The sequence below is a fragment of the Piliocolobus tephrosceles genome, chromosome 13 (assembly GCF_002776525.5).
Source record: "Piliocolobus tephrosceles isolate RC106 chromosome 13, ASM277652v3, whole genome shotgun sequence".
Taxonomy (NCBI): Eukaryota; Metazoa; Chordata; class Mammalia; order Primates; family Cercopithecidae; genus Piliocolobus; species Piliocolobus tephrosceles.
In genome coordinates, this window is record NC_045446.1 from 123,181,836 (window position 1) to 123,203,277 (window position 21,442).

Genomic DNA, 21,442 nt, shown 5'->3' on the forward strand with positions numbered 1-21,442 from the left:
GTCACCCCCGCCCGGGTCCTCCTCCGGCCCGTCACCCCGGCCCGGGTCCTCCTCCGGCCGGTCACCCTCGGATGCTTAGAGAAATGAAGAAACTTGGGATTTTGTTGTTGTTGTTGGGTTCGTTGGTTTTTAAATTCGTAACAGTGGGTCATAAAGGTAGTGAGAATGTAAGAAGCTGGCTGGGTACTGAGGGTGGCAGCTGAATAAGGGCTCCAGGTCGTACAAGATTTGCTCACACACAAAGATTTGGTATCTTAACACCTCTGACTATAAGACACTTTTAGTGTTGAAACTCATGCAGGAAAAATAATTATTATTGCAAGTGGGAAACTACCGGAGCCGACAAACTTGAGTGTCTTTAGGCTCTAAACAATAATGTGAATGTAACAAGAAGTGGTGGAGACCTGGCCAGTTTGTGACTTCTCTGCCAAGCACCTTTATAAACACTTTTTTTCTTCTAAAATATTTTTTAATTTATTTTAAATAAATGACAATTTTCTTTACAACAGAGTAAGTCCCTTAGACATCAGATCTATAAAGTACAGTAAGGCATAGAATACTGTTTTCTTCTCTAAGTCCTAAAACTCATTCAAGAGGTGCTGCCCTGTCCTAGCACTTAGAATTTGGTAACCAGGATTACCCTGGTTGATACCAAAGCAGATAAGGAATTATTTAGAGGTGGGTTTTGCATCTTGCTTACACTTGAGTTGCTCTGCAGTGAAAGGCTTTTCCCATTTCATTTGGACTGTTTTTCTATTTAGCTTTACCTTTTTAGTGTCTATGTTTTGGCATCTTGAACTCTGCTAGTAACTGGCAAAGTTCATGAGTGGTGGTATTTGTTTTGTTTTTAGTGTATTTCCTTCTGGGAACTTAGGTAGTTATGTTGTGTTTACTACTTATGCATGTGATTTCCATTAAACTATTTCCTTTGAATAGATTGCAACTCAGATTTATTTCTTAAGCCTGTGGTTCCTTGAACTATTTGTTTTAGGAAGTAGCTATTTACAGAAGAAGATTTGTTAACATTTAATGAGCTCTTGCTAGGATTGAAATAAAATGGATTATTACCATTGAGGTCATCCTTTGTGTGAATGGATCTTTTTAACTTTTTTGAGATGGAGTCTTGCTCTCCCGCCCAGGCTGGAGTACAGTGGTGCAATCTCAGCTTACTGCAACCTCTGCCTCCCAGGTTCAAGCAATTCTTGTGCCTCAGTCTCCCAAGTAACTGGGATTACAGGCACACTCTACCATGCCCGGCTAATTTTTATATTTTTAGTAGAGACAGGGTTTTACCATGTTGGACAAGCTGGTCTTGAACTCCTGACCTCAAGTGATCCACCTGCCTTGGCCTCCCCAAGGGCTGGGATTACAGGCGTGAGCCACCGCGCCTGGCCGGATCATATTTATTTTTGTAACCCCAGCACTGCTCCCTAGTACACACCCAATAAACATTCTTTTGGGAATGATCTTTGAGCCGTGGTCTACAGCAACAGCAACGCTGGTACAAAATTGTGTGAATAAATGGCTTGACCCCGGTCCGAGAACCCTGAGTTGTTTATCCCTAGCTCTGCTCCGGAGAGTAATACCCAACAGAGGTTTCTGCTCTGAGCTTCTCAAGGCAGCCGGATGGTTAATCCTCAGAACTGTTCATTTCTGACTTTCCTGTTTCAATGAGAGTTCTGATCACAGAACACGATGCCTTCTCCAGGTTTGCATAGCCAGCCGTTACTGATGCCCGGATGTGTCCCGAGGAACAGACTCTGGCACCTGCACTTGTGTTCTTTTGTAAGGACTGCATCGCTTGTAGGCACTGAAGTAAATTATTGTCAAGTGTGGCACCATAGTCTTCCCATAATGCTCTTTTTTCTTTTTTTTTTTTTGAAACAGAGTCTTGCTCTGTCACCCGAGCTAGAGTGCAATGACGCGTTCTTTTTTTTTTTTTTGAAACAGAGTCTTGCTCTGTCACCCGAGCTAGAGTGCAATGACGCGATCTCAGCTCACTGCAACCTCCGCCTCCCGGGTTAAAGCAATTCTCCTGTCTCACCCTCCCAAGTAGCTGGGATTACAGGCATGTGCCACCACGCCCGGCTAATTTTGTATTTTTAGTAGAGGTGGGGTTTTTCCATGTTGGTCAGGCTGGTCTCGAGCTCCTGACCTCAGGTGTTCTGCCCACCTCGGCCTCCTAAAGTGCTGGGATTACAAGCGTGAACCATCGCGCCTGGCCCATAGTGCTCTTTAGTGTCAGTTATAATAACCAAAATTCTAGCACTGTGGCCTCGACCTCTGGGTCTACAACTGCATTTTACTAAGTGTCTAGGATAAGAGATATCTGGAAGTCCCCTATCCTGTTCTAGGTTGATCTGGATGTGTGTTAGAACTGTCCTTTCTCCATGTGACAAGTGGAATAATGATAGAAGATGCCCTTCTCTAGCTGTTAAAGGCTGTACTGTGTATAGGAAATTACAGTTGATCCAGTTTCACAGCTTCATGATTCTTGTTGGCAACACTCTTCCCTAACCCTTCCCTGGAGCTGAGTATATGCAATCCTGCCCACAGCTTCCCTGGGACTTAATGAAGAGCAGAAAGAATTTCAGAAAGTGGCCTTTGACTTTGCTGCCCGGGAGATGGCTCCAAATATGGCAGAGTGGGACCAGAAGGTAGGAGTTTTTCTTGTGCTTAGACGTTCTAACAGATGTCTCAGGCAGACCTTTATCTTCGTCTCCTATAATCTAAGTGTTAAATGTCTCCTCCACTTACCAACTCTTATTGCAAGTAAGAATATGGTAGTGGATGATTTTTCCTAGAAGGCATCCTGATCATCTTGTACATAACTCTTTTTTGTTACTTGAATAAAGATTTGGATATAAAACTAAGGCAGTTCTATAGATAATAAAAAGAAACTTCTTAATGCCAGGAAAAGTTTTTACAGGACACATGTTAACTGATAACCACTGTAAGATGACACACAGGCATATTAAGAGAATTCATACGCTCTCCCATGTGCAAGCATCCTAATCCCCTCCCTGAACCCTCTAAAAGGAAGGCCGTCTCTGAGTCAGTTGCTGATGACCCTGCTCTCTTTTGCACATAGGAGCTGTTCCCAGTGGATGTGATGCGGAAGGCAGCCCAGCTAGGCTTCGGAGGGGTCTACGTACAAACAGATGTGGGTGGATCTGGACTGTCACGGCTTGATACCTCTGTCATTTTTGAAGCCTTGGCTACAGGCTGCACCAGCACCACAGCCTATATGAGCATCCACAAGTGAGTGCCCAAGCTTGGAAGGCACAATGAAGTACCCACATCGGCTGACTGTGAGAGTTCAGATTCATAGGAAAAAGATGGATCTTTTGAGGCTGAGTGTCCTCAAGGAACTGGACTTACCAGGGGCCGGGTGCAGTGGCTCACGCCTGTAATCCCAGCACTTTGGGAGGCCAAGGCGGGCGGATCACAAAGTCAGGAGATCGAGACCATCCTGGCTAACACGGTGAAACCTTGTCTCTACTAAAAATACAAAAAAACCCACAAAAATTAGCCAGGCGTGGTGGCGGCGCCTGTAGTCCCAGCTACTCGGGAGGCTGAGGTAGGAGAATGGCATGAACCCAGGAGGCGGAGCTTGCAGTGAGCTGAGATCGCACCACTGCGCTCCATCTCAAAAAAAAAAAAAAAGGTACACACTAGGTCTGCTGCTGCCTGTTGGACTTGATCCTGTCGTCCTGTGTATTGCTTAGGGAATCAGGTCAGCCAGCTTCCTCAGAAATCTTATTTTGAGCTGGTACCAGGAGACTTCTTCAATAAAGTGATCAGGGTCCTCTCACCCTTTTCTTTTTTTTTTTTTTCTTTTTTTTGTTTTTAAGATGGAGTCTGGCTTTGTTGCCCAGGCTGGAGTGCAGTGGCATGATCTCAGCTCCCTGCAACCTCCGCCTCCTGGGTTCAAGCGATTCTCCTGCCTCAGCATCCTGAGTAGCTGGGATTACAGGCATGAGCCACCACACCTGGCTAATTTTTTTGTATTTTTTAGTAGAGATGGTGTTTCACCATGTTGGTCAGGCTGGTCTCAAACTCCCGACCTTATGATCCGCTTGCCTCAGCCTCCCAAAGTGCTGGGATTACAGATGTGAACCATCACGCCTGACCCCTCTCACCTTTTTCCTCAATCCAGAGATGGAACTGCCAGTGATTTGAGGAAGTAATAGAAACTACTCATAGAAAGTACACGTTAACTCTCTGATTTTTAGAGGCTCCTGTAACCCGACTAGAAGTAGTACAGACATCCTGGTGAAAAGGACCTCAGCCTGGTTATCTCTGGTTAGTCCTTATTCCAGGAATATGTTTTAATCCTTTTCCTTTAAAGAATCTTCCCAGTTGTGACTTCCCCCTTCCCATTCTTCTGCTTTACTGCCCTGCCCTTTGTTCTCTTTCCCCTTCTCCCCCAATTTCTTTTCTTTCCCACCTTTATTTCTGTCAATGTCTTTTCTTCTTGGTGTACCTATCAGCATGTGTGCCTGGATGATTGATAGCTTTGGAAATGAGGAACAGAGGCACACGTTTTGCCCACCGCTCTGTACCATGGAGAAGTTTGCTTCCTACTGCCTCACTGAACCAGGTGGGTTTGCCACACTGCACCGAGATACAGCAGGGAGAGATGCTGCCTGCTCAGATGGCATCACCGAGCCCTCCTCCCAGCCTGTTGGCACGTTGGGCCACTGTTTATCAAGCTGCTGGGTGAGGAGTCACAGAGTCCTATGACCTGACGTCACAAGGACCAAGAGACCTATCTGGTGTGTTGGGAGGTGGACAGTGGCCTGACTGGTAAGAGCAGTTTCCACCAAGTACAGAGAGTTCCTTTGGCCACCTGGATTTTGCAGTGGCACACTCTGAGCAGTGTCTGTTTAGGGAAGATTTCCTAGGAGATAGAATTGTGCTGGGCTCCCTTGACCTCACTGAATTTCTTAGCTTCTCTCTGCTGCCTTTTGATCCCTCCTCAGGAAGCGGGAGTGATGCTGCCTCTCTTCTGACCTCCGCTAAGAAACAGGGAGATCATTACATCCTCAATGGCTCCAAGGTACTAGTGTGCGTCCTCCCAGAGCACCTTGGAAATTGTTCCCAGCTTCCTCCTGACACCCTCTGGTTCCTTCACATCTGTGGGTTAATACTCCCATAGGATTTTTATCTGTTGGGAAGAGAACCTCTGACCCATTTCTCTTTCTTTATTCTCACTGTTTCTGTCTCTCCTAGTCTGATTCCAGATCATTTCATTGACTTTTGTCTATCCTTTTAATACTCTGTTGAACTGTATCTCTGATTCTGCAGTCACTGCAGCTACCTTTTACCCCTCCTCAGTCTCTGTGCCATTAGACCTTATTGTTAGGAGGACCCCAGTGGTGTTCCCAGATGCTGTGAGAACTCATGCATTCCCTGGTCCTTTTGCACCCCTTTTACCCCCACAGGCCTTCATCAGTGGTGGTGGTGAGTCAGACATCTATGTGGTCATGTGTCGAACAGGAGGACCAGGCCCCAAGGGCATCTCATGCATAGTTGTTGAGAAGGGGACCCCTGGCCTCAGCTTTGGCAAGAAGGAGAAAAAGGTGAGTGGCTGTTGAACAGGAAACAGTTCAGGTTATGAGACTGCCAGCTGCCAGCCCAGCTCCTGCTCTATTTCAGAAAACAGGTTTGCATACTTGCTAACCTACCTTTGAAGCACTTGCTTCTATTAGGATTTCCAACAGGAGCATATAAAATATAGGGCATTGTTAAACACCAGGCCTCTGGGAAAGTGACAGCTTTTGCCAGTGAAGTCTACAAGCCACCTGTTAGTGAGTGTTCTGACCTCCCCGCCTCTGCTTTTGGCCTGTGTGCCTTATCCAGCTGCTTATGTTGGTGTACTTTGCTGTCCAGGAAGAGACACTTAGAGAAGACCTGGTGTTGACCACAAGTCTCGGTAATGGAAGGCACATGGTCCCTTTTTCTTCGTTGATTAAAAATAAAGTAAAACTCATTGGAGATGATTGTGGGTATTTCAGCAACCTAAGAAGGACACTTAGGTACTATAAGTACTTTGAAAAGTAAGACACTTCTAGGATTAAGAACCGCCATGGCCAGGGCATGAACAGGAGACCTGTGATTATGTAACCGTAATTGGTAATAAGGGCTCAAGACCCATTGAGACTTTTTAGACCAGATGCTCAAAGCAGTAATCTTTCTAGTTTATACTGTTATGGGGGGACTTTGTGAGAGAGGGCAGGTGACAAAATGACTCCTAAGTGTACCTCTTTCTTACAGCTCCTCAGGTTTCCATATTTTCCTACAGGATCCTTCCTGATCCTCTGTAACTACGAGGCGTTATGCATCTTAGCACCCCCTTCTCTGGTAACACAGCAGCCATTTCCTAGGCCTCTCCCACATGCAAAGCCCATGCTAACTCCTGGGCAGGAAGACCTCCAATAAAAGGCTTAGAAATGAAGTGTATCCTATCAACAAAAGAGAGCAAGGAAATGATGTAAAGGCAGTCATATTTTCAGAGCCAGAAAGGAACTATATTTTAGATAGTTTGTGGTTTTCAATTAGAGGCACTGAAATTGAGGGCAGTTGGTGTCACAATCCTGAAAGAAGTTGCGAGAAGTGTTTGTAGGTTAGTCAGGTAGGGTAGACATTAGAAAGTAGATTCTCTTAATACGTTAGAAAATGTTTAGCTGAAACAGATACCTTTCTGACTGCTGACAGGCCTTTAAACCTGAGCTTTTTCTTTTTCCTCATTTTAAGTTCTCGCGGGTCTAAGTCGTGGGTGCTGAAATGCGTACCTCACAGGCTTCTGTCTCCAGGGAAGGCCGCCCTGCCTGCTGGACTGTTGGGCGGCCACCCAGTCCCTGATTTTTGCCAGGTGGGGTGGAACTCGCAGCCAACACGAGCCGTGATCTTCGAAGACTGTGCTGTCCCTTTGGCCAACAGAATCGGGGACGAGGGGCAGGGCTTCCTCATCGCCATGAAAGGACTGAACGGAGGGAGGATCAACATTGGTGAGACACGAAGGGGTGCGGCAGGGAGGTGGCAGTCTGGGCCCGGCAGGGCTGTTTTCCAGCTCAGTTGGAACGTCGGCGCTCTTCCCCTCTAGCTTCCTGCTCTCTGGGGGCTGCCCACGCCTCTGTCATCCTCACCCGAGACCACCTCAAGGTCCGGAAGCAGTTTGGAGAGCCTCTGGCTAGTAACCAGGTAACCTCTCCCTTGCCTCCACATGGCTTTCCACTATTTGCAGCCCGGGACCTGCTCTAGGGCCCACATTTTCTAGAAGAGAAGCCGGGAAATTCCTCTGCCAGTCCCACCACTGTCCTAGCCAGAGCTTGTGCTTTATTTCTGTCCGTCTTCTCTCAGGATGTCTTTACTGATACTAAAGTATTGGGTGAGTGAAGTGGACTTAGCACTTATAAAGCAATAAATGTCCTCTAGAAAAAGCAAGAGACTGTGAAGCTTTGGATCACTTAGAAAAAGGTGCCTCAGGGATGTCTCAGCAAGGCTCCTGCACCAGGTGCTGGTCTAAGCCCCTCAGTCTTGTCTGGTTCTCTTCTCCCTGTGCTGCAGTACTTGCAATTCACACTGGCTGATATGGCAACAAGGCTGGTAGCCGCACGGCTGATGATCCGCAATGCAGCAGTGGCTCTGCAGGAAGAGAGGAAAGATGCAGTCGCCTTGTGCTCCATGGCCAAGCTCTTTGCTACAGATGAATGCTTTGCGGTAAGTGATTCCTCTGGCTCTCCTGGGATGGACAGGGAACAGCCGCTAGGCCCAGGGGTCTTGAGAGGCATGGTCAGCTTTGGAACAAAGCCCTCCTGGAATGCTACAGGGATCACCTTAAGCTGAAGGATATAAATTAACTCAGGAGCGGCCTGCATGGGAGTGCTCATCGCTGGCTTTCAGGTCTGCTGCATGCCTTTGCACACTTCGTTACGTCACTATTGTTTGGTTGTGTTCTAGGTGAGAAACCACCTTTGGAAGGTTCCCAGCAGCCCAGCTTTAGCACTCTGCCATGTTTACATTGTCAGGGGCGGAGCTACACTGAGGCTGCTTTGCCGCAAGGGGGAAGCATAACTACTACTTATCCCAGCCAGGGTGGCTGTGGGCAGCTTGTGCCTGGCAGGTAATAAGCGAGAGGGCCAGAGGGCTTTGAGTCGCCCGTCTGGTGGGAACTGACAAGTTTAGTAGGTGAACTTTCCTTGTCTCTAACCGTACAGAATGTGGAGGCCGTCTTTGAGCTTGGCGCTTTGTGGTTCTTTCCTTAGTTTACAGCGGGCTGCCAGATCGTGGGCTGGGGTAGGAAGGGAAGCTGCTTGCTCCACAGTCTTCCCGGAGTCCAAGACGTCTAGTCCCTGTCTCCCTGCAGATCTGCAACCAGGCCTTACAGATGCACGGGGGCTACGGCTACCTGAAGGACTACGCTGTCCAGCAGTACATGCGGGACTCCAGGGTCCACCAGATTCTAGAAGGTAAAAATTGCCAGGGGTTATTCTCTTCCTTCAGAACGGGGGCGGGATCGCTGCTTTCCCCAGTGTGTCTGTCCCCGTGCCTCCTGGACCTCAAGGTCCAGTCAAGCCCTGTCTGTCTCGAGGCTTCCTCCTCCCTCCCTTTCCACAGAGCTGCTCTGGCAGGGGCTTGGTGCACAAAAGCAGCTCCAGCCTGGAGTCCAGAGACTCAGCTTCGTCTCCGTGGGGGGCCCACATCACTGTGCCGCTGCTCTTCTGTAGATCTGCGAGAAGGGTGAACTGAGATCATGGATGAGAAAAGCATGTTGAAAACTACAGCCGTGGCTTTTCTCTAAGGCGATAGTGTATGTGGTCCTCAGGGATCCAAGAACAGTGATGTCAGGGCAGGTGTGAGCCCGTGTGGTCATCAGTAGCTCTATATTGATTATCAGCCAGATGGCCTAAAAGATACCTGTCTCAATATTACTAGTGTATTTTTCAATAAAATAAACCATCAGTATATGGGTATCTTGGTAGTCACAGACATTCTGTCTAGGAAACGTGTAAGCCACTGGGGCCAGGCTCAGAGCCTGGCTGTCTCCGCTCTCCAGCCAGTGCGGACGTCTTGAAATGACTCGACTCTTGGAAAAGCGGGAGGAGCAGAGGCTTCTTCAAGTGACTTCAGTGAAGCAACGTGAGGCTGCCTTGCTGGAAACATTATATAATGGGGCTTCCCTGCCCCTTTCGCAGCACCGTTTTCAAACCTCAGCCTGTGCTGGCATCGCCTGGAGGGCATGGGAGCACAGACTGCGGGCCTCAACCCCAGAGCTTCTGCTCCAGAAGGTCTAGTGTGGGCCTGGGAATTTGTATCTCCAACAAGTCTTCAAGTGAGGTTGCCGCAGCTTGTCTGAGAACCACACTTTGAGACCCACCACTGTGGTGTTAATGTCAGAGTCACAGGCTACCGCAGGTTAGACTGCTGCCTGCTTCAAACCTTATTCCAGAAAGATGTTTATGGGCTCAGTCGCCAGAGGTCAAACGGAATTCCCCAGAGTCTTTTTCCTTCCATTACTCTTGGAATTGCTTTCTCACAGAGCTTTACATGCGTGGGAAACTTTGCCTTCATTCTGACTGTCTCTCAACCCTGCAATAATAAGCAGGAAAACACTTATTTTAGGCCACACCATCACCCACTTATAAAAGAATTGGGACACTTATCACTTTACCACTTTGTTTCATCGTGGACTTTACTGTTGGATAAATCTACAATGTATGCTTTATTTGAGACGACGTAACTACTGATTGCTGGAGGGAGTTTTTATTTCTTTCTGCAGTAAAGGCCACTGCTAAAAGTGAAGCAAATAATTAATACCCTCCTTTCAGGGAAAATGTTTTTGTTCTTTTATAAATCAGTTTTCTGATTACCAAAGAAATTTGTATTTATTGTTAAAACCTTATAAAATTAGGAAAAGTAGGCTGGGTGCAGTAGCTTATGCCTGTAATCCCAGCAATGCGGGAGGCTGAGGCGGGTGGATCACTTGAGGCCAGGAGTTCGAGACCAGCTTGGCCAACATAGTGAAACCCCATCTCTACTAAAAATACAAAAAATTGGCTGGGCATGGTGGCTCACGCCTGTAATCCCAGCACTTTGGGAGGCCGAGGCGGGTGGATCACATAAGGTCATGAGTTGGAGACCAGCCTGGCCAACCTGGTGAAGCCCTGAATGTCTAAAAATACAAAAAACTAGCTGGGCGTGGTGGTACCTGCCTGGAATCCCAGCTACTCAGGAGGCTGAGGCAGGAAGATCGCTTGAACCCAGGGAGGCAGAGGTTGCAGTGAGCCAAGATTGTGCCATTGCACTCCAGCCTGGGCGACAGTGAGACTCCGTCTAAAAAAAATACAAAAAATACAAAAAATTAGTTGGAGATGGCGGCACATGCTGCTCAGGAGGCTAAGGCGAGAGACTTGCTTGAACCTGGGAGGCGGAGCTTGCAGTGAGCCAAGATCACACCATTGCACTCCAGCCTGGGTAATAGCAAGACTGTCTAAAAAAAAAAAGGAAAAAAGTAAAAAAAAATCACTCATGTTTCCACATCCAGAACGTAATTTTGGTATATCTCCTTTTAATCATTTTACTCTGCCTTTGTTGGTACATTTTTAATTTTAATTAGGATTATCTCGTATATACTGTTTTTATTCTGCCTTTTTAAACTTTATATAAGCATTTTTACTATCAATAAGTTTTTTACAAAGTAAATATTATTTCTGGACATTTTTCAGTACTTTGTAGAGAAGTCTCTGAAAATCTCATCCCTCCCAGGCTAAAAGCAATGATTCTAGTTTAAATCTGTAGCTACCCTGAGCTAGGCCTGGAGCAGCCTGGTCAGAGCTTTACTAAACTCTCAGACTTTGCTGCTATGAAATTCTTCCTTCTTCCTCCCTCTTACAGGTAGCAATGAAGTGATGAGGATGCTGATCTCTAGAAGCCTGCTTCAGGAGTAGAGCCCACACTTGTTGTTCTGGCCTGGTGTTCAGTGCGACCGCAGTCAGTGTTGAGTGGTGCCATGTGGGCCACTCTGTTCCAAAGGGATCACGGATTAGACCCCAGGGCTGAGCTCCTCTAGGGCAGGACCTGCACCCTGTGTGTTGGTGGCAGCATCGGGTCTCAGACTGGAGCAGAATCCCCAGTGGAACCAGAAGAGCTGGCCTAAATGAGAAATGTCAGAAGAACACATACTGCCTTGTTTTCCTAATGCCAGAAAGGTGACCAGTGAAGATTCACCATCAAACCGAAGTCCTTTCTTGGATCCACTTTATTTTGATTAGTCTGCATTTTGCTGGTTCACCGGATCCCTCCTCTAGGGGCCTGGGGACTTTCATTGAGGCTCTTCCTGATTCCAGAGCAAAGGTGTGGGAAGAATGGGGGAGTGCCCTCCTGTCTGTGTTGTTTTCTGTGCCACAGCTGCAGAGGCAGAAGGTTTCTGGATAGCACACCTCTGAACGTAAATCATGATAAAATGGATACTTGGGAAACTTACTCCTAAGCTGTGATTTAGGGTATATTTCTACTTCTGGACTGCCTAAATATCAAGGGCTGAGACTTGGAATTTTGCATATTCGTTGGGTTTCATATTAAGAAGCCTGTGGTCTAGGAATGGTATGCAGTGTTTCTCTTCATGATAAACACTTTGAATTTTTTTTTTTGAGTTTTTGTTTCCTTTTCTGAAGCTATTCCTCTTTTTAAATATTTTTAATCACATTGATAAATCTATCCTTCACCACCTCTGGTTCTACTAAAGTTGATTTTTATTTTATCTGTAAGCCTTTATAGCTATTTTTAAATGTTTAATTATATTTGATTAAACACTTAACTGGATTTTGGAATAATAAAACTCATCCAATTTGGCTTTTAAAAAGCAAGCTCCTTTAATTATTAATAACTTTGCAAACTCAGCATTGTTTATGGCGTGTGACAGTAGAATTAAAGTAAGATTCAAAGATGGGGACTTTAGGAGACCTTGTTTTGTTTGTTTGTTTGCTTTTTGTTCTTGTTGTTTTTGAGACAGAGTCTCGCTCTGTCGCCCAGGCTGGAGTGCAGTGGTGCAATCTCAGCTCACTGCAACTTCTGCCTCTGCGTTTCAAGCAATTCTCATGCCTCAGCCTCACAAGTAGCCAGGACTACAGGTGCAAGCCACCACATCCGACTAATTTTTGTATTTTTAGTAGAGACAGGGTTTCACCATGTTGGCCAGGCTGGTCTCTGAAACTCCCAGCCTCAAGTGATCTGCCCACCTCAGCCTCCCAAAGTGCTGGGATTATAAGCATGAGCCACTGTGCCCAGCCTGGGGAACTCTGTTATAACTTATCATTACATTACTCTATCCCCTCATCCCATTGAAAAAAATACGCAAGACATTAACCACAAGCCAGTGTTTCGAGAGAACAAAATACGTGTCTGTAGCAACAACAAATACTGTCTTTTTTGAATGCACACTAAGGAACTTTTGGGCACTGCAGGAGGACAAGGTGTGGGTATACTACAAAGTTTAAAATATTTCTGCCATCCAAGGCCTTATTTAAGAGAGGAGCTAAGAGCTGTATTGCAAGGTGATGATATATCTGTATAAAGCTGAGAAGGCAACAATCTATAAAAGCGAGGAGGAAGGGATTCAAATTAAGCTTTTATGAGAACGTATGGGGTCAGGCATGGTGGCTCGCGCCAGAAGTCCTAAATACTTGGGAGTCTAAGGTGGGAGGATTGCGTGAGCCCAGGAAGTTGAGGCTGCAGTGAGCTACAATCACGCCCCTACACTCCAGCCTGGGTGACAGAGTGAGACCCTTGTCTCTGAAGAAGAAAAAAGATTTTGTGAAAATGTATAATTAGAATCAAGAAAGTCAATTTCAGACAGGAAGGAACCAGGAGCAGGAAAAGTACAGGATTTATGTAAAAGCTGTTTACACTTTGGTTTGATTGTGGTTTGGGGTTGGCATGAGGCAGAAGGAAAATGGAAGTTGAATCCGGATGGAGAGTTACGAAAGCCAAGGGTGGGGCTTTATTTGGTGAGCGGTGGAGAGCCATGGAAGGATTTTAATGCAGGAGATAGGAGATTGATTCATTCATAAGAGCATTCTGGCCGGGCGCGGTGGCTCAAGCCTGTAATCCCAGCACTTTGGGAGGCCGAGACGGGCGGATCACGAGGTCAGGAGATCAAGACCATCCTGGTCTACACGGTGAAACCCTGTCTCTACTAAGAAATACAAAAAACTAGCCGGGCGAGGTGGCGGCGCCTGTAGTCCCAGCTACTCAGGAGGCTGAGGCAGGAGAATGGCGTAAACCCGGGAGGCGGAGCTTGCAGTGAGCTGAGATCCGGCCACTGCACTCCAGCCTGGGCGACAGAGGGAGACTCCGTCTCAAAAAAAAAAAAAAAGAGCATTCTGGAATGCATATGTGGAATGAATATGACTGAGGCAAGACAGAAGATAAGACATACCAGTCAATGGGTTCTTGAAATAGTCAAGGAATGGGGCAATTCACGCTGAATGTGGAAGGTGAAAGGAAAGACAAGTGTTAGCAAATGCAGACCTGTCTGCTGTGGAACTTGAAGACTTCACTAGTAGTCAGGCTGCTTCCTGGCGTTCCAGTCCTGAAAGGCTTCTATTTTGACCCAAAGCAAAAACAAACACTATGTTAATGTCTTCCTATGTGTCCCCTTCATAAGATTTAGGTGAAATGATAGTTATTAAAAGTGCATTTCTCAGTATCAGGCCTTGCCTGCCCTGTTTTGTGCTTCTGAGGAGCTGACACGCAAAGCAGAGGCAAGCAGCCGCTACCCTGCGCAGGGTGGTAGCCTGGGCTCCTTCACTTGGCTCATATCCTGGCATATGAGTCGACCTAATCTTTTCTTTGCAGAAAAACTGAGCTCACGTTTGCTTCTTGTAAGCTTCATTAAAGCAAAATAACCACACCTGTCTAACAAACAACAGGAAATGCACTGCTTTTAACTGAAAGGACTCTTACTACAAGGGCCAGATGACCTGCATGGAGCAGATGCACCCCAGCCCCTGCAGGGCATAGCAGCCTGTCCTGTCTCCCTGAGGAGCCTTCCTCTGGTCAATGCTGCACAGTCAGGGAGGCCCTTCTCCCAGTCCCTGCATAACAGCTGCTGAAATGATGTCAGAGCTGGTGCTCTCGTGGTTAGGTGACATATGAATCTATAGTTCCTGGCTCCAGAATACGTTTCTGTTGGGTCAGTTTTCTTGTCTCTTTAGAATTGAGGGTTGCCACTCAGGACTAACTTCTCCTAGTCAGTCAAAGCAAGTGAGACATTGGCTCATTCAAGTGTTAGCAAGCAAGTTGGGGATGGGGAGTCAGCCATTGACTGGACTTCAAGTGGCAGACAGGTTCTGGAAGAGGCTGTTACTGTTGCCCCACGTGGCGTCACCTGGCTTGGGAATCAAGATTAAGGTATCATCTACAGGACCACACATCCACAGAGGGCTTACAGACTTAAAAACTGTCCAGACCTCTGTGCTGATTCACTTTCTGTCCTATGCATTCATCAAAAAAGAGCAGGCCTTGCATTTTCTGTATAAATTTAGGTCACTCAAAAGGAGAAAAGCTCCTAGAAACCAGCTGATAGCATTGAGTTCTGTGTCCCCACCCAAATCTCATCTCAAATTGTAATCCCCATAATCCCAACTTGTCAAGGGAGGGACCTGTTGAGAGGTGATTGGATCATGGGGTGGTTTTCCCCATGTTGTTCTCATGATAGTAAGTCTCTCGAGATCCGATGGCTTCATAAAGGGCAGTTTCCCCTGCACTCACTCCTCTCTCTCCTGCCGCCTTGTGAAGAAGGTGCTTTGTGAAGGAGGGGAAACTTCTGCTGTGAGTAGAAGTTTCCTGAGCCCTCCCCACCATGCGGAACCGTGTCAATTAAACCTCCTTTGTTTCTAAATTACCCAGTCTCCTGTAGTATCTTTACAGCAGTGTGAAAATGGACTCATACACCAGTTAAGCTTTTAACAGGTTACAAAGTGTTTCGGGTTCCCTACTTCCTTCCCAGACAAATTTTTGTTTCCATGGTTGGAAGAATAGGAGGCTTTCTTATTACTCAGGGACCTCTGTATGATGGAGGAGAAAAGCACAGAGCTCTCTGTTGGCCTGCAACTTACCCCTGGAAAAATAAAAATGCACTTTTGATACAGTAAGCATTTAGTGCCGCTGCTGGGATTTGCGGCAGAATCTGGATGGAAATATGCAACTAAATTTAACTTATTTGTGTCTCCTATCTGCCTAACACTGTGATGAGCCCTAAAGACACAATTAAAGGGGAACAGTAATTCATTCCCCAACTCACTTGGGTAGAGAAAATTGTAGCTTCTATGATTTGATCTGGCATTCACCTAAGGCACTAACCTCAGGGTGTCAGGGATAAACCACCATCAGCAGCACCATGAAATCCCCCTTAAAGCTACTCCTCATGGGCAGCTTGGATAAGAGGAGACTGCCTGACGGGCCGGGAGCGCTGCACACTGCCTGGGACTGAGGGGTCATGAAGACGAGTAAAGGGCCAGGCACCAGCAAAGAGCTGCCCCTTTGATGGACAGGGTCTGTAGCAGCACCCTCAGCGTGCCTGCCTGTTTACGGGTGTACAGGGAGCAGTATCTGTAAAAGTGTAACAATGATTTTCTCTTCAGCCTCCCCCGTAAGTGGCTTCCACAGAAGTCCCTCAATTTTGTTTTCAGAGGAAGTTCCCACATGGAACCAGCAGCTGGCAGGGATGTGCTGTGTGTGGCAGAGCACCGGAGAGCTGGGGTCTCTTCTGGCATTTTCCAGTGAGCTATGATTGGGCAACAGACTGGGACCCCAACTCTAAAAAACGATCTTGAAAAAAAAAGTAAAACCAATTTTAAAAAAAGAATAATTTTGTTTGTTGGTTTGTTTGTTTTTTGAGACAGAGACTTGCTCTGTCAGCCAGGTTGGAGTGCAGTGGCATGATCTCCACTCACTGCAACCTCCATCTCCTGGGCTCAACCAATTCTCCTGCCTCAGCCTCCCGAGTAGCTGGGATTACAGGCGTGTGCCACCACGCCCGGCTAATTTTTGTATTTTTAGTAGAGAACATGTTAGTAGAGAACATGTTTCACCATGTTGGCCAGGCTGGTCTCGAACTCCTGACCTCAAGTAACCCACTCACCTCAGCCTCCCGAAGTGCTGGGATTACAGGTGTGAGCCACCACTCCCAGCTGAAAAAACAGAATTTTTAAGCCTTCTAATATTTGGATATAGTTTTCCATGTTCCTGTAGTTTAGTTTATAGACCTGATGGTTTAGAAGCATTTCACTTTCCCTTTTGCTAGCCACGTGGTTATACTTTCATTTTAAATGCATTTGTGCGCTTTTCCTAAGGCATTTTCACCTAGGCCATCTCACTTAGTCTGAACAAGATCAGTGCTTTGCACACGGCTGCTTGCTGAGCAGAGTCCAGCGAACCCAATAGAGCAATATGAGACTGAATCTTTCCATTCCAGGGCCTTCAGATCCCAGGTGTCACCAGCCTGCTGTGTGACAGCACATGTTCCTGAAAGCCTCTGTGCTCTAGTTTCCTCACTGATAAAGGAGGGATACTAATGGTACCCGCTTTATGGAGCTGTGAGAGTTAAGAGACAATCGACAGAAATGTCAAGAGACAATCGACAGAAATGTGAGAGTTAAGAGACAATCGACAGAAATGTCGACAGAAATGTCAAATGCCTGGCACACGAGTGCTTGGTAAATGTCATATTCATAACACAGGAAAAAGCCTGATGAAAATAAATCACTTTTGGATAAGGATTTCAATATTCTTACAGACATTCCCCATCCAGCTTTTAGCTCAATGGATCAGGTTATCTGCAAGGACAGCAGCCTCTTGCTGGGTGCCCCATGGAGACAGCGATCCTCCCTCCTCTCTTACCTTCTCAAGGGTGGCCCTTTTCCATCACCAAGGCTGCACTCACGCAGAGCGGAAGCTTTCCATCCCGACTGGATCAGGCCGATTAACTTCAACTCCTAGGGGAAAAGACTCTTGAGAACACATTTTAACCTTGGACTCTCACCTAGAGTTCTGCACGATTTTCTATTTCCTTAACTAATGAATGCATCTGGCAGACCCAGTCCCTAAAAAAGACACATTTGAATGATAACAGCCAGAGCCGGGCAGCGGAGCTGGGCTGCCCCCTGCTGAGCACCTCCTCAGCGAGGCCTGCACTTGAGCAGAGTTACCCTGTGGAGGGACAGGTGGAGGCCGGCTGCTTCACTTCCCTCTGCTGGGAGTGGCCCTGCGTGATGGGGTGCATATCCACTTCATCTGTTTTTTAACCTGTTGGAGACGATTATCAATTTACTTAAAGTTTGAATGTCTGTAAGGAGAAAAATTAAAGCTAGGGTCTGAAGATCTGTAGCAGGGATGTATCTGTCATCTCCCTATCCCTCCATCTCAGCCTGTTAACTGTATCATCGTGGGTTAAATTAATTACTAAGAGACCACGGAGTCCATTTTATAGGTCAAATGAGCATTTTTCATTTTCTGTAGTAAACATGACGTAAGTAAACAAAGAGTTTCTCTAACAAGGATGGCTTACAAGTAGAAGTGGCTAAATTTTCACTTTTATAAATTTTGCTGCTTTTTATTAACTATCAGTAAACCTGGAAAGATGATCTTACAAGTAGACAACAGATTTTGCATACTTTAATCTTAAAGTTACCTCTGCCTCAACTCTTTGTTCACAGCTCTCTGACACTGGAATATTAATAGTTGAGCATCTTTCCCTTTAATTTTTCACTGATAATATCAATTCCTAACCCAGATTTTTGGATCTCACAAGGGTTCTTATTTTACAGTTGTCTCATACATTTCTTTAAGAAGTTCAGCCTAAGAAGAAATCAAGAATTGTCTTTTCTGGTTCATACATAAACTCCTATAGGGTCGTCCACTACTAAAGCAACAGAAGGTGCTGCCTTCTTTTTCTAGAAGCTGCTGTTCTTAAAAGAGAGCAATTTAGGAGCAGGAATTGTGCTTTATTAACATCAAAGCGCTGGCACAGGAAGTTTGCACACACAGTTCTGGAAGCTTCTGATGTTTTCTGCCTGCTTTGGGAAGCTATAGCTCTTTGCTTCACCATCAGTTATCGGGAACTGAAGGGAAAAATTATGATTTTTTTTTTTTTTTTTAATAAATTGCACCAGGATGCTGGGTCTGCAGCCCCAGTGGCTGGTCTTTCCTGTGCCTGGGATATTGGCCTTGTAGAGTTACTTCTGTAATCTCAAGACAGACAGCTTTGTTTGATCAAAATTGTTACTTCATCTTGCACAGTTTCAAGAGTTCTACAGGTTTAATGAACACAGAAACCTGGGGGAACTTTCTTACTCTCCAGGGCTCATTCGTAGAGGTTCTCAAATACTCCATCAGCAGAGGGGAGCCCCCGACCTGACCGTATCACCGACCTCATGAGCTCAGTTATTCGGAGCTGCTGGTTTAACCTCCCAAGTCTTCCCGGAACCCGTGCCCTTCTCTTGGGCATCGTCACTAACCACCATGAGAGGACGTCTGTTCTCATCTAGCCTCCACCCTGCAGCCGAGGAATCTCCGTAAAACGAACACCTGGCTTAGTTTCTGCTGGAAACCGTTGAATAGTCCCCCCCTGTTTTCTGGAAGGGGCTGGGCAGCTCCCCGTTGCGTCCACAGCCCCCCGGGCCTGCCTCCTGCAGGTCCCGCTACTTTGTCACCAAAGCATCCTCCGCGCTCGCACCTGCGTGAAGCTGTGCTCGGCCGCTCCCGCCGAGGGAACCGCCTTCCCAAAGCTCTGCGCTCTGATTCTCACTCGTTTACCAGGAGGTAGCAGTGTGGGGAAACCAGAATTCTGCAGGGACTCTCCCCTGTACTTGGTGGCCCTCTGTGGAACCCTTGTTTTAGGATCTGCACGTCGTTTCCAGTCGTGCGCAGCACGGAGGCTGCTCTGCCCCGCGCTGGGCTCTGGCTGTCTCCGCCTCTCCCACACGCCGGCCTTTCTGTGCCAGCTCAGGGAGCCCAAGGTCGGGGCGTTAACCCAAGGGCCCTCCCGCTCTCCCTCCGAGGGCGGAGAGGCGTCTGCGCCCGAACCGGCTGCGGGAACACCGGGAGCGCCGGCGGAGCTCGGCGGTCCTCGCGGTGCGGAGCCCGACGCGCATTCTTGGGACCGGGATCCGCCGTCCGCGCCTGCGAGCGGATTTCTGCCTCGGCTACACGCGCAGCGCGCAGACCTGAGCCGGCCCCGCGGAACCCGGCTCGAGTCCCGGCCGGAGCGCGGCGTCGGGGGCAGCGGAGAGGGGCGGCAGCCGCAAGGGACCCTCGGCGCCTCGGCCTCGCCGCGATGAAGTCCCCGCCCTGCCTCAGGTGACCGATCGCCGCTGCCCCGGCGGCGGCCCAGCCCGCCCTCCCGGCCACCCACCACCCAGCGCGTGCCTCGGAGCCTCCCGCCCTCCCCGGGGTCCGTGGCCAGCCGGGCGCCCCAGGCGTGCGCCGCGCCGAGCCCCGTCCTTGAGCCCGCGCTCCCCAGCTTTCCTCTGCAGATCCCCGTGCCACCCCCACCCTGCGGAGGGGCTGTTCACCAGATGCCAGAAAATCAGGGTTGGGGATGCAGGCCGGGGCCCAGCGGCTGGACACCGTGTCCCGCCTGCACCTGGCGGGGGAAGTGCGCCCGCCTCCACCTCTCCCAGACACCCACCCGCGGGGCCCAGCCCTGTCTGTAGGGTCCAGGGCTGAAGGTCTGTCCCCGGCCTCCGCGCTGCGCTCTCCTGGCCCTGCGCCCGCCCAGAAGACCCGCCTGTGTCGCGGGCCCCTCCCTGGCTCCGGCCTGTAAAGCGCCCCCGGCCCAGCTTCGCGGCCCGTGCCGCTCGGTGGCGCCAGCACCTCCCCTTGTCACTGTTCTCCTTTCTCCTTCCAGCCCGTGCCTCTCCTGGAAGAGAATGGCGGGCGCCTTTTTCCTGCCGTTTGTCTTACCAGCTCTTGCTCCTCGGTTTAAGCAGGAACAGAGCCTCGCGCTTGGCAGAGCGCATCCGCCCCAGCCCAGGTTTGCCTGAGAGCCGCATTCCCGGGAGGCAGGGGAGCGACCTCACCTTTCTTGGAGAAAAGAATATCGCGATTGTGCACAGAACACGTCCTACTAACAAGAACTTCTTTTTTCCGCTAGGGTTTCAGCCGTCCCTCCGAGCCCCCTCCCGAATTCTCTCTCCCTTTCCACTTTCTTTCCCTCGCCCGCCCCCTCCAGGTTTAACTGGTCTCATCTGACCCCTCTGGAGCTGAAGAATCGATCTGTGGGACTGGGAACTGCAAGCACAGGTCGGGGTAAGCCCCACTTCACCCTGGAGGGCCACAAGTTCCTGATCTTCGGGGGCTCCATCCACTATTTCCGGGTCCCCAGGGAGTACTGGAGGGACCGCCTGCTGAAGCTGAAGGCCTGTGGCTTCAATACTGTCACCACGTGAGTGCTGGCCCCTCCCCTCCAGGACCTTGTTCCCCTACAGGTGAAGGGTAGCAAGAGCCTCCGATTTTGGGGGCCCAGGGTGAGGACTTAACCTTCCGCACAGGCGTTTCCAGCACATACATTTTATGCTTCAGCGTCCAATGGTCACTTACGTCTCATGCTGAGCTTGCTCTGTGATCAAAAACTTGGATAGGGGTTAGTGGCAGAATCTCAAGGGAGAAGGTTATTTGCTCAGGAATCTGTCTAGTGAAGGAACACCAGGAGCCCTTGGGCGCACTCAGTTTAATGACAGAAGCTGAAGGCACACTTACAGATAAAGATGGACTTACACATACATGCATGTTTTTAAAACAAAGTTTTTTTTTGTTTTGTTTTGTTTTGAGACAGGGTCTTGCTCTGTTTGTTGCTCGGGCTGGAGTACAGTGGCCCGATCTCAGCTCATGGCAGCTTCTACTGCTGTGGCTCAGGTGATGCTCCTGCCTCAGCCTCCTGAATAGCTGGGGCCACAGGTGCATGCCACCACACCAGGCTAGTGTTTTGAATTGTTTGTAGAGATGGAGTTTCTCGCCTTGTTGCCTGGACTGGTCTCAAACTCCTGGACTAAAGCAATTCACCCTTTAAAAGGAAACACCATGGTTGTCCTCATACCTGTATACAACTGACCAGCCACCCTGTATGACCATAGGAATGCAAAACTGCTCCAGAATCAGAGGCCTCGTCCTCCTGAGGGCCTGCCTCCACATCTCGTGGCAAGCTTACCATCACACTACTGTAAGGGAGAAGATGCTTAGAGGGCTCTGTGCCTTATTGCAGAGCTGGTATTGAAGGGTGAATTTGAAGCTGAGAGGCAGTAAATTGACAACTGGTTCATTTAAAATGCAAAGAATTTAATCAGAAATAATCGTTGAGTTTTATTGAAAGCTGCTACTGCATCTCTTGGGGGGACAATATCGTTTTTCTTCACCCTTCTTTTGAATTGCTGAATTAGGT

At 48.2% G+C, this 21,442-nt stretch overlaps 2 protein-coding genes across 4 annotated transcripts in view; both read left to right on the plus strand.

Moving 5' to 3' along the window:
• ACAD8 (acyl-CoA dehydrogenase family member 8) overlaps positions 1–11,648 on the plus strand; it is a 12,184-nt gene extending 536 nt beyond the window's left edge. Inside the window, exons 2-12 of one of the 2 annotated variants that reach the window (XR_002725164.1) lie at positions 2,557–2,657; positions 3,092–3,261; positions 4,494–4,603; positions 4,986–5,062; positions 5,448–5,585; positions 6,878–7,013; positions 7,109–7,206; positions 7,573–7,725; positions 7,966–8,128; positions 8,372–8,474; positions 10,900–10,938. Coding sequence is in view for 1 of the 2 variants with exons in the window: in XM_023185911.1 (XP_023041679.1) it covers positions 2,557–2,657; positions 3,092–3,261; positions 4,494–4,603; positions 4,986–5,062; positions 5,448–5,585; positions 6,878–7,013; positions 7,109–7,206; positions 7,573–7,725; positions 8,372–8,474; positions 10,900–10,952 (1,139 nt within the window). In the remaining variant the exon portion in view is untranslated. Of the gene's footprint in view, positions 1–2,556; positions 2,658–3,091; positions 3,262–4,493; positions 4,604–4,985; positions 5,063–5,447; positions 5,586–6,877; positions 7,014–7,108; positions 7,207–7,572; positions 7,726–7,965; positions 8,129–8,371; positions 8,475–10,899 lie in introns of both variants that reach the window. The other variant, XM_023185911.1, reaches the window with a different exon arrangement.
• A 7,691-nt stretch (positions 11,649–19,339) lies between these two features.
• Positions 19,340–21,442, plus strand: part of GLB1L3 (galactosidase beta 1 like 3) — a 40,161-nt gene continuing 38,058 nt past the window's right edge. For both annotated transcript variants that reach the window (XM_023185851.1, XM_023185852.1), the window contains exons 1-3: positions 19,340–19,362; positions 19,913–20,038; positions 20,237–20,449. In XM_023185851.1, coding sequence (XP_023041619.1) covers positions 19,340–19,362; positions 19,913–20,038; positions 20,237–20,449 — 362 coding nt within the window. The remainder of the gene's footprint in view (positions 19,363–19,912; positions 20,039–20,236; positions 20,450–21,442) is intronic.